At 58.6% G+C, this 12215-nt stretch overlaps 1 protein-coding gene across 8 annotated transcripts in view; it reads left to right on the top strand.

The window, feature by feature from the left end:
- Nucleotides 1-12215, top strand: part of SEC16A (SEC16 homolog A, endoplasmic reticulum export factor) — a 23876-nt gene that overhangs the window by 2683 nt on the left and 8978 nt on the right. For 2 of the 8 annotated variants that reach the window (XM_023536431.1, XM_023536430.1), the window contains exons 2-7: nucleotides 2542-6192; nucleotides 6968-7104; nucleotides 9520-9614; nucleotides 10560-10686; nucleotides 11176-11371; nucleotides 11473-11647. In XM_023536431.1, coding sequence (XP_023392199.1) covers nucleotides 2611-6192; nucleotides 6968-7104; nucleotides 9520-9614; nucleotides 10560-10686; nucleotides 11176-11371; nucleotides 11473-11647 — 4312 coding nt within the window. In that variant the 5' untranslated portion in view covers nucleotides 2542-2610. Of the gene's footprint in view, nucleotides 1-48; nucleotides 2266-2541; nucleotides 6193-6967; nucleotides 7105-9519; nucleotides 9615-10559; nucleotides 10687-11175; nucleotides 11372-11472; nucleotides 11648-12215 lie in introns of those variants that run through there. The other 6 variants (XM_023536432.1, XM_023536433.1, XM_023536428.1 and 3 more) reach the window with 6 other exon arrangements.

Raw genomic sequence — 12215 nt, forward strand, 5'->3', positions numbered from 1 at the left:
GTTCCTTGTTACTCACCTACCCTCCGTCGCAGTTTCTGCGGTGAGTCTCCAAATTGTACTGAGAGTTTCCTTTAGGGTAGTGTTGTAAACTTTAACCTGATTCGTTCTGCAAACTCTGTCCTGAGTGTCAGGGTACCCTTTTGGATCTTTGTCATTCTCAGCAGTGTTCAGACTCCCCGTTTTTCTTTGATATCTAAAGATGTTTAATTCTGTACTGAGAAAAGTTGGAGTTTATTGTGTCTTTGGGTCAAGCATCCCATAGTCTAGCAGAGGAGAGCGAGGCAGAGGGTAGACTCATAGGTGCTTCTTGCTCATGTTGGTTCGCACACCTGCAGCTTGAGGCAGCGGCTCTGGGAGGGAGGGAGGGAGGGTGCTTTAAGCTCTCAGTTCAGTAGCCAGGAGTTTATATTGAAAACAGCTTGTGCTTGAGTACGTCCCACAGATACGAGCGGTTTCATTGGAGAGCTAGGTTGATGAGCGGTGCATCTTTAGGGCCAGCTGGTCTCTGAAACAGTCCGCCTTTTATAGTCAGGTGACTGGAGGCCGCGGAGTGACTTCCTGGGCAGAGTGAATGCCCTGTGGTACAGTAAGTGATGTGCAGTTAGTTGCATCGTTTCTCTGCTGGTGAATAGAAGAAGAGCAAAAGACTAAGATCGTTCAAGATTGTTTCTCACGAAATTTGTATTTCATTAAAGTCCTCAAGTGGCGAAGGGGGGAGAGCGGGCGACCTACTCTGTAGGGAAGCAATAGTGTTTGCTTCTAAAAAGTTCTTAGTCCAGGAGTTGAGGACATAACTATAAGAGTTTCTGCAAGGAAAACATTTAAGTAGAAACCTGCGAAGTTTAGATTCTGATGAGATTTCTGTATTAAACCTTGGGAAGGGTTAGGGTATCCCAGAATCCACTGTGAGTAGAATTTCATAAGATGAAACCCAAAGGGACCTTCAAAATCGTCACGTTCTCTCACTTCATAGATAGACGGGGTTGCAGGAAGGGAAGTAGTGCGCCCAGGCCACTCAGCGGGAGGCCCGTCTCGCTCTCAGTGACACCTGACGAACGAATCCTCTGTGCTGTGCCCTGTCCTTTTTCCCCTCGCTGCTTGGACTGGTTGACGGTCCGCTGCGGAAGCCTCACAAGGAGGAAGTTGCATCCTGAGAGCGTCCTGGGTGCCCGTTTTCACGGACGGGAGGAAGGGCTCTGCCTGTCCTGCCCTCAGTCCATATGAGGCTGAGGCTGGCTGTAAATGTGCTGTGTTTTAAAATGACTGGACCAAGTGAGGTCTCTGCTGCTGTTCCTAAGATACAGTCCATTAAATCGAGTGAGTTTCAAAGTGCTTGTCAGTCGGACAGGGTTTCCTGTTGGCCTAGGATGGCATCTGTGGGCAGTAATGGTAGCAGATTAAGAGGTCCGTGGGACTAGTTTTCAGATAGGGAAAGGAACTCTGTAAATTGCTTTGCCTAAAATACATTCATGAGTGTTCTATCCAAGTGTCAGATTTCCAAGAACAAAAGCATTACTCGTGTGGATTAAACTCCGGAGTCCTTCCGCCATTTCTCCCGTGGGTGTTTGCTTTTCTCCTGAGTGGCTAACCTTAACCTGTTGGTGAGACCGATGCCCAGAGACGGGCGTTGTAAAGAGACAGGACTGGATTTTTTGTCTTAAAATTACAGGTTAACTCTTCAAGATTATGCTTCATGTATTTTTTTAAGAAAACAACAAAAAGCACGGAAGAGGATTTTTGCACTTTTTTCTGTAAAAGGTTTTTGGCTCTCTATCATTTAAATGTTTGAATCCAGTCATTTGGTTACTCTTGCAGCTGCTTTACATGGGCTTGGGGTTCCCCAGGAGTGGTCCAGCGGTTAGAGGCGCCTCGCCGGGCTGTTGGGGTTTACCCAGTCCCAGCGCCCTGGGTGAGACATTTCCACGGTGGGATAAAAGGCATTTTGGATGAACTGATTTTACACGTGTGTTTTGCAGCTTTGTATTACTCTGTACTTTATGATGCTCTTTCATTAAAGAAAACAGAAGAGCACAGTTTCAACTTTGGTTTTCCTTCCGAGGTTTAAGAGTCACCAGAGTGAAAAGTGTGATATGCAGTCTAATAGAGGAGTTGGCTCTTTCTGGATCGAGATCTAGTGAGACGTTTCTGGATCTAGTGAGAAGTTACAGGAGAAGCTACTACGTCCCTGGAGCGAATCAGGCTGGCAGGTTCTCCTTCATTCCTGCCAGCTCGGTGAGGGCTTCACGGAGGCAGCGGGCATTCTGGGTGGGTACTTAGCCGGGTTACTTAACTGAGTCCCAGAGAAGGGCTGTGACTTGTCTGAAGTCACTCAGCCAGGGCACCCCCAGCTTCTGTGTTCCCATCCAGTATCCTCGCTCAGGGCACTCCCGGGACAGGGTGGCAGGTCTTGGGGAGTGGGCGTGGCAGAGATGTGTCCCCCGGGATTTAACATGATGTGAAATCATTTTCAGGCTTTCGTCTTAGTTTTCCTGATTATAGTCAGAACTTTGACTCTGTGGATTATATCTTTTTCTTTTTTAGTTCAGATTAAGGAAAGCCTGTTTCCTGCTTCTTTCTGTAAGCGGCATCTAGCTGTGCAAGAGACCGGTCATGCAGCCGCCGCCCCAGGCCGTCCCACCCAGCGTGGTGGGGCCCCCTCCAACCGGGAATCCGCAGAGCATGCTCTGGTCCACCAGCCCGTACAGGAGACAGGTGACTGCCAATGCACCAGTGGCTCCAGTAACTCGCCCATCGCAGCCGGTGACGGATCCGTTTGCCTTTAGCAGACAGGCGCTCCAAAACACATCGCTGGGCAGTGCGTCCAAAAGCAGCCCACCCATTTTGCCAGGCCCAGCCCCACCCATGTCTCTTCAGCGCCCTGGTCTGCCTATGCCTCACGCAAATACTGGGAGTAGCTCCCAAGGACCCCGCGAGCCTCTGCTGGGGCCCCTGTGGCAGCCCAGGGCAGATGTCAGCGCGTTTTCCAGTGTGTCGACCCCTGCAGCACCGCCTGGGCCTGAGATGAACAGCAGTGCCGAGGGCGCCTCCAGCTCTGAGCGTGAGGTTCAGACTCAGCACATTCCAGGAGCAGGTCATGAGCGTTTCCATGGGGGCCATCTGCAGAGGGACCCGCCTGGGCCTGACGGACCCCCGAGTGGGCAGAACCTGCACGACGTGGCTGCAGCACCAGCAGCGTCCCCTTTCTTCTCTCAGCCTCGTCAGCAAATGCCGGGGCACTGGGGGCCAGGGGGCCCAGAGCCCTTGGGTCAGCATTACTGGCCCAGCCCGGAAGGATCCGTCCAGAACATGGTGCCGCAGGCCACCAGCGTTGGCCACTTCCGTACTCCATCCAACCCACACCAGGGTCCCGGCCACGAGCAGCACAGCCCACTGGCGTCTTTACCAGGACCACTGGGCCGTGACGGAAGAGATGAGACACCCTGCCTGCAGAGTGGACACCACGCAGGAAGTAACTTTGATCTTGAAAACACGTTCAGGCAGAATTTCAGAGTTGGGAGGACGCGGGCTCGCCAGGAGCTGAGGCCGAGTCCAGGAATGAAGATAGAGCAGTTGCCAGATCCTGCTCCCGTGAACCCCCCCACTCAGGGAAATAGCCCAGAAAGCCATTTGCAGTACCCGCTGGGGCCTGGGACCGGCCAGGCCCTGCCAGGAGCAGACTCGGGTGTGCTCTCCATGTTTTTCCAAGGGGGAGAGACAGAAAACGAGGAGAACCTTGCCTCTGAAAAAACAGGCTTGGCTGGTCAGTCTGACTTTGATGGTGTCTCCCTCGGCCCTGGACTCGGCCACCCTCCTGCGTACATGGGAGCAGGCGGCGTTTATCAGGCCTTTCTCAGCACCTCCAACAGTGAGACCACACAGCGGGGAGGGGACACCCAGCCTTTCTTCCCTCAGTCTGCAGGCATCCAGCACGATCAACCGGCCACCGAGAGAGCCGTTGTTGACGTGTGGGGCGACACAGCAGGTGCGAGGACTCGGGATGCTGGCAGCTCGCACTATGAGAACGCTGAGAACTCAGAATTCACTCAGAATCAAGAGGTTCTGCCACGCGAACCCCCGAGTTTGGACCCTTCCTCCCCAGGCGATCAGCTCAGATACGGGCCCCTTCCCGGGCCAGCCGTCCCCAGGCGCAGTGTTGTGGGCCATGCTGGAGGTGAGGGCCCAAACATTGAGGCCCTGGATGCACCGCTGCACCCCGTGCGATCCGATAGTGTGTCTTCCAGTTACAATGACAGGAGCCACCGGAGCCATCCAGGTGCCTCCAGGCCCCAGGACCTGGGCACCTTCATTCAGCAAGAAGTTGGGAAACCTGAGGACGAGGCTTCAGGGAGCTTTTTTAAGCAAATCGATTCTTCTCCCGTGGGAGGCGAGGCAGATGAGGCCCCTGCTAGCCCGGATTACCACGGCAGCCTGGCCCAGCCCTCAGCCCCAAGCCCCCCAAAACCCACAGGGATATTCCAGACGAGTGCAAACAGTTCTTTTGAACCAGTGAAATCCCACTTCGTTGGAGTCAAACCGGTCGAGGCAGATCGCGCCAACATGGTGGGCGAGCTGAGGGAGACCCGTGCCCACCAGAGGCAGCCCAGACCGGCTGCCGCGCCGCCCGACAGCTGCCCGGGCAACCTGGAGCAGCCGCCGGACAACATGGAGACCCTATGCCCAGCCCGGGTCTGTTCTCCGCGTCTGAGCACGCCCACGGAGGCCGGCCATGGGCTGCCGCACGCTGGGGGGGCGCCATTGGAGACCGTGCCCCTGACACCCGAGAAGAGGCCCATGACTAGAGCCCATGGAGCCGCGAAGTGTGAGAGCCCAGCGACGACGCTGTGGGCGCAGAACGAGGTGCCGGACTTCGGAGGCAACGTCCTCCTCGCCCCCGCCGCGCCCGCACTCCACGTGCCCGCGAGGCCGCAGTCCTCAGAAGTGATTCAGCCTCCAGATGAGGGGACAGCCGACCCGCTGTCCCGGCCGCCGGGCTTCCTCCCGCCTCTGCAGAGTGGCGACGGCATGGGCGCGTCTGAGAATCTCGAGAACCCTCCCCAAATGGGGGAGGAGGAGGCCCTTCTGTCGCAGGCGAGTTCCGGTTATGCCAGTCTGCTGTCCTCGCCGCCCACCGAGTCTTTGCAGAATCAGCCGGTCCTGGCCGCCCAGCCTGATCAGAGCTGTAGCCCTGCTCAGCCCGTCAATCTCTCTGTGTCCTCGTCGACTCCCACTGAGAAGGCTCGGTCCCACAGAGATGCCTGGGCAGGAGACAGAGCCGTGGTGAGCAGCCGGGCCGTTGGTGGTGATTCCGGAGAAACCGCTCTGTCTGGGCTTCCGGCCAGCTCCCAGGTCTCCTCCCCTCTGCCTCACAGTCTTACCCAGAGTCATCGTCCCCAGGTTACTGGTACACCTGAAATGGCTTCCACTCAGCCTGCTAATTTGCTGGTTCATCCGCCCTCTCATCCAGCTCCAAAGAGCTTGCTTCTAGAAGCTCAAAAGATTCACAGTGCAGAGACTGCCCTTCCAGAGTTGCTTACTAGCCCTGCTGGGGACACAGGTGTGATGTTGGTGCTGCCCGCCAACGCCACCTCGGGGCCGCCCGGTCACAAGGCAGAGCTCCCCAGTAACCGGGAAGAGACTCCAGGAGCCCTGGACTCCGCAGCCCCCAGGACGTCAGGAACTCCCGTAAGGACGGAGAGCTCACCCCATTCCGATGGCCCCACTTCTCACCAGCACCCCACTCCCAGTCAACCCAGGCGGCCTGGGCCACCTAACCCAGACCATTTCTACCAGCAGGTGACGACAGACGCTCAGGACCAGCGAGGCCTGGAGAGAGCCCAGCAGGAGCCAGCGCCAACTCCCCCGCAGGGGCCCAGAGCAGCGCTTCCAGAACCTTCACACCCAAGGAGTCCGCCAGCGCAAGGCCGACCCCCAGACTCAGCCCAACTACCAGCGAGTCTGGCCCCAGCTGACACGAGCCAGCAGCTGTTGCCACGGCCGCCTCAGTCCTCCAGCGCCTCGGCCGTGTCCAGTAGTTCAAGCCAGGCAGCAGTGCGGTCGGACCAGCAGTGGCTGCCGCAGCCAGCCCCGGACTTGGCACCCTACTACTATCATAGATCCTTTTACGACGGTTACCAACCCCAGTACCCCTCGCCATACCTGCCAGACCCTGGCACCACTCCCCTCTACTACCAGGTAAGGCCGGACTCCAACATTCGAACCCCTGAGCGGCGGTTTCTTGCACATGTGTGCCTTGGCGGGGCTCGGTTGGGTGGACTGAAGTGAGCCGTAGTCTGCCGTACAGGGTGCCAGCGCCGCGTGTGGCCTCAGCCACCCTGCCAGGTGGGCCCGTGTCCAGTGTCCGTGGCACGCATTAGCGCCCTGCACGGTGTAGGATACCTGCTGAGTTTTGTCCAACACCGCATCCCCCACCTGCGTGACGGGCCCTTTGTTGGCTGTTGCACCTGTCAGTGGTCTGCAGAACCAGTTCTGGCTGCATGCTTTGAGCAGCGAGGGCAGCCACTTGAAACTTCTGTGGGGACCGGGAGAAGCAGTGTCTAAAGGCCCTTGCGTGGCAGAGTGAGGCCCGCGTGCTGCACGGGAGGTTCCTCCTGCCGCTCTCCGCGGTGGGCGCTATGAGCTCACGAACGTCGTCTAAATTAGGTTCTGATTTAATCTGCGTTTATTTGAAAAACGATGGACACGTTTGGTTATGTGTTCTCTATCACGTTTAGTCCGGGCCCAGCGTCGCCCGAGGTCTGCCGAGGCGTTGGGACTATGGGCTAGGGAGTTTGATAGTCACCGACTTACAACGGGCGGGCAGGGCCGGCGCTAAGCTCGGCTCTCGTAGGACATTTCTGTCCCACGGTCCTTGGCACACCATCATCTGTGTCACGTAGAACTGCGCTGGTCTCCGAGAGGGCTGGCTCTGCATTGGTGTCTAACATGGCACACACCTGTCTTCCCACAGGACATGTATGGCCTGTACGAGCCCAGATACAGGTCCTACGACAGTGTGACACCCGCCTACGCTGAGAACTACCGCTACCCTGATCCTGAGCGGCCCAGCTCCCGGGCCAGCCACTGCTCAGACCGGCCGTCTGCCAGGTGATTGACGTGTGTGCTGCTGGCCGTGGTCGCGTGGTCGTGCATGCGTAGGGGAGCACGCACGCCTGTTTGCCGTGCCGATGTATCGGCAGTGTGGACAGGTTGTAGGCTGTGTTTTTAATTTGAGTTGAGCACACTGCCATGCAGTCGTGGTCATGTTGCCAGCTAGTGTTTGATCAGGCAGCCCCTGCACAGGGCCACCAAGAAGACACCACGTGGGGCCCACGCGCAGCATCCGTGCGCGGGCCAAGTGATTATCCCGCCACTGAGGCATGCGCAGGCTCTGGAGGCGGGCTGGCTGGCCGAATGTCCGGAGTCCTTAGGCTGCGCAGTTATTCACCCGCGTCGCCTCTTCCCGCTGCCGGTCACGCAGATCCCACGGTTCTTAGGCCAGGCGGGCTGGGGCCGGAACACAGCTGGCACCTGGGCCCAAAAGCCTACGTCCTCGCCCACCTCCTGTGCCGGCGCCTGCGGATGCCTTTGTCCCACTTCTAACACTGATGTGCCTCGGTTCGTGATTACAAACGAGGCGTGTCAAGAGGGCCTTGGCGTCCTGCCTCTGCCCGTAAGGTCAGCAGGCCAGCGTCCTCCCACTCAGCTGCTGGTGGAGTCAGAACGAAGGGGGCATGAGCTTGCTCGGCTTTGCCCGCCTTCCAGAGCCTTCAGCCACAGCTGCTCGTGGTCAGGCTGGAAGGAGACGTTGCACCAGTGTAGGTTGTGCTGCGAGGGACTATGGCGTCTTAAACTTGGAGCAGGGATGGCCTGGGCACTGATGAGGCCCTGGCACCCCAGGTTCTTCAGTGCCTGATACTTGCCATGAGCCAGGGCTGACCTCTCCGCGTTGCTCCAGAGGGACACGCTTACCAGCGTGCAGCCCAGCGTTTTTGGTGCTTTAGGCGAGAAGGTTCCCAGGGTTTTAGCACCTGTGTATCGCCATATCACCTGGGAAGCAAGGTTTGGAGTCAAAGCAAACGTGTTATTTCAGGGAGCCCAAGAGGCAAGGGAGTGTTGGGGAGGGTGGGCCCGGGCATCTTGCCGTCCTGGTCCCCTCCACCTGCACGTCATGTTCTCATCAAGAGGCCAGAGCTGGCTCAGTATCAAGAAGGCGCCTAAAAAGAGGCTGGGTCAGTGCCACATGCGTGGCCATCACCCTCACCCGCAGTGCCACGTGTGTGGCCGTCACCCTTACCCGCAGTGCCACATGCGTGGCCGTCACCCTCACCCGCAGTGCCACGTGTGTGGCCGTCACCCTCACCCGCAGTGCCACGTGTGTGGCCGTCACCCTCACCCGCAGTGCCACGTGTGTGGCCGTCACCCTCACCCTCAGTGCCACGTGCGTGGCTGTCACCCTCACCCGCAGCGTTCCCATTATCTAAGTGTCACCACTTCCTCGTGACAGCTCCGGAGAATAACCCTCCCTTTCTGGCCCCACTCTGCTTGGAGAGTGCATGTGCACACGTGTGTGTGTGTCCACCAGGTGTTTAGCATCAGCCTGTCTTCCCTGTGCCCACACCACTGTGGGAGCTGCTCGTGCTGGGGTGGACCTCTGCTTTTTGTGATCGTGCCTTTCCCGTGCTGAGTGGGTGCTGGGGCGGTGAGGAGGTGGACCGTTCTCAGTCGCACGCCGTGGCAGCCACTCTCCGGGGCCCACTGACCCGTGTATGACACGCTCAGGGCGCGGACGAACGCTGTCTGTGGTGCTCCCCACCCAGGCCCTCGGGTGGCACATGCTTTTCCTGTGGCCGAGCAGCCAGACACCTGGCCCCAGGGCCGGGCACTTGCTCCGAGGGCCGTGCCAGCCAAGCCCCAGGCTCAGCTAGTGCGACAGGAAGAATGGTAATTTTAAAAATCAAGTCTTGTCTGAAACTTGCTGTGAGAAAGCGAAAACATAGTTAAGCCTCGCCAAGACGCGCGGCACCCCTGGAGGTCAGACCCCACTGTCCCCCCGAGTCCTGCCTCTTTGACTGAGTCGGGGCCAGCGTGCTCGGGGATGCTGCCTCGGCCAGGCACAGCGAGAGCGCCACGCCGGGCGGCCCTGAGGGGCCCCAGGGCCACACACGTTGACCCACCCGGAGGCCACAGCATGGCCTGTGGGGGGTCTGAAAATCAGCCTCCGGGTGGTTTTCATGTCTTGGCACCTGTCCTGCTCAGTGCGATGCGAGACGAGAACCTGTCACGGCCCCGAGGGGGCGGAGCGCCCCGTGCTGAAGCACGACTTGCATGTCTAAAGAGAGATCCCAGTTCCAGTTCGCTGTGTGGCAGGGAGACCCGCGCCCTCGCCATCGTGGTTTGGATCTTCCGATTCGAATTTGTCCACAGCCAAAGTGCTTTGACGAACGCCCATTGCTCTGGGTGTCGTTTGTGCCGATGTCACATCGCCAGCCGCAGGTTTTAACCGCACTGTGTGTTTTTCAGGCAAGCGTATCCTGAAGGTTACTATTCCAAAAGTGGATGGAGCAGCCAGAGCGACTACTATGCCAGTTACTACCCGAGCCAGTATGAGTACGGAGGTAGGGCCAGGAGCTGCGAACGGGGGCCGCTGGTGTGGCGCGCACAGCCGCGCTCTGCGGGCTTCTGGGTGAAGTGTCCCTGTTATTAGTCTCTGCTTTTGCCTCAAAACCAAAGCAATGGAGAGCAGTCTGCCTCTGGAAGCTGTGTTGCCATTTCCCGTTAAGAAATCGCGTGTGAATCCCAGCACCGATGCGCCTTTGCCACGTGGCAGTTCTCTCGGACTTTCTAGCAGACGCGACTGTCAGTCTCGGAGCGGCCCTGCCCTGTGCTGATTCCAGTTGATGGAAGTGGTGAAGGCAGGCAGCAGCTCTCAGCTGCAGTAGCTCGTCTGACGTGCTCCGTGGCCACACATAGCCGGTGGCTCCAGCACTACAGGGTGTCCTGCTCGGCGGCATGTCCCCGTGCACCCTGTTGCCCCCCGCCGGGCCTGCAGCCCTGCGCTTCTCCCTAGCAGCTGCCCACTTCCATGTCCACAGGCCTCCATGTCCCCTTGTACACCGGCATCCCTCCACACACAGTTTCTGCGTATGTTTGCCAAAAATGGTTCATTTGGTAGAGCATGAAGTTCAAGTAATTTAGTTTTGACAGTATTTCTTAAAACTTTCTGGACTATGTTAGAAGAGATGTGAGTAAAATTTAGTTATGGGATTAACTTAAAAATTTCCGACAAGGTGAGATTAATAAAGATGTCGGCTTTTCAGCAGTTTGTTTTCTTCTTAACATACGGAGACTGTGACAGCCAGTGGCCACGAGATGGTGTTCGCACAGCAGGACGCAGTCAGGGCCTCCAGGGTCTCAGTCGACACCCAGGCCCTGCTGACTTTCGGGGGAACGTGTGGGTCCACAGGGAGCCGGGAAGCACTCTCCAGCCCCGGAGGTGTGCTGCTCCAGTGCAGGCAGCGTCTCCTGCGTGCCGTGTTAACCCGGGAACTCTTCGCCCGCAGATCCAAGCCACTGGGATCGGCACGCTTACAGTTCTCGGCTCAGGGACCCCCGCCTCTATGACCGCAGGTACTGGTATGACGCCGAGTACGAGCCGCTGGGGAAGGAGCAGTACGCCTACGCTGACAGGTGGGTCAGGTGTGCTTCGCCCGGGTTGGGGGGGCCTGCGTGCCCGCACGTCTCTGTGACCCGCGCACTGCAGCTGCATGCGGGAGCCTGCCGAGCCGCCGGCCTGACAGCGCTGTGTGCGAGAGGAGGGACTAGAGCCTTCTGGTGTGTCCCATGTCGGCCGTGGGCAGAGGGCCGGCCTCAGAATGGGAGCCTGGGAGCCGGGTGCCCTCCTCGCTCCTCGTGTCTCGGTGTCCCTCTGTGGGAGGCATGACCACTGCCCATACGGGCGTGTTCCTGAGTCTCCAGGCTCTGAACTTGGGTTTGGCTGTCGGCGCCTCCGCTCAAGGGCAGGCTCTGACTGGTCTTCTCAGGGTCAGGCCTGGGAAGGGCAGAAGGACGTGGGGCCATGAGGGCCTGGTGGGGGCTCAAGTCTTGAGGGGCTTTGTGTGTCATGCCCAGGATGCCCCCCAGCGCCCCCTTTCTGCCTTTGCTCCCTGCTCCCTCTAGGCCTGGGAAATACGACCACTGGAGGTACGACCCTCGCTTCACAGGGAGTTTTGATGACGACCACGAGCCCCACAGGGACACATGCGGGGAGGACGCGGACCGGCGCAGCGTGCACAGCGAGCACTCGGCACGGAGCCTGCACAGTGCGCCCAGCGTGCAGAGCCGCCGCAGCAGCTTCAGCACCCACTCGCAACAGGTGGGTGGTGGGCCACCCCTTCCCGGGCTCGGACAGAGACCCGAAGCCTGGCTGCCCTGCCCGGTGACCTGATCCCACCTGTGGGCTTTGTGTCTTTGAAGAGTCAGGTTTACAGAAGTCGCAATGTGACAGCTGGTCCCTACGAGGTCCCGCCTCCACCAGGCTCCTTCCACGGGGACTACGCCTACGACACCTACGGCAGCAATTTCAACAGCGCCCCCGGCTTCCCCGAGTACGGCTACCCTGCTGATGGCGGCTGGCCCGCAGTGGAGCAGGGTGCGTGTGGTCAAGGCCTCGCCTGCCTACAGGTGCAGTAGGCGCCAGGTCACAGCACCGGGCGGCCTTCCACGCCTGTGACAGGAAGTGGGGAGCAAGGTGTGACATAGGGACTGGTGGTGGCCTGGCCTGCTCTTCCCTGTGGAGGAAGGACAGCTATGTGACAGCACACCCATCTTGAGTGACAGGGCTTATCACAAGGGGCTGATAGCATTGCACAGGCTGCAGTTTGGCTCACGGGCCTGAGAGCTGCCCGACCTGTCTGTCACGTCCACTTGGTGTGACTGCCCCATTCCTGGGCGGGGCCTCGTCCTCCGTATCGCCGGGGCCCTGCACACGGGTTAGCAGCCTTTGGAGGAAATGTCTGATTTCCCTGGAAACCTGGTCAGAGCCTGGCCACATTCTCAGTTCTTCTTTAAAACGTTAGAACCGATACCGTTTCCTGGAAACTGCAGGAGCACGTTTGACGTTCTGAGACGCGATGGGGTCCTTTCCTTCTTAAAGCAGCATCCAGTTAGAAATCTTCCTCTCTTTTTGACTTGAGGCGTCTCTGTCATCCTCGCTGGAC

The sequence above is a fragment of the Pteropus vampyrus genome, unplaced genomic scaffold, assembly GCF_000151845.1.
Source record: "Pteropus vampyrus isolate Shadow unplaced genomic scaffold, Pvam_2.0 Scaffold157, whole genome shotgun sequence".
NCBI classification, from domain to species: domain Eukaryota; kingdom Metazoa; phylum Chordata; class Mammalia; order Chiroptera; family Pteropodidae; genus Pteropus; species Pteropus vampyrus.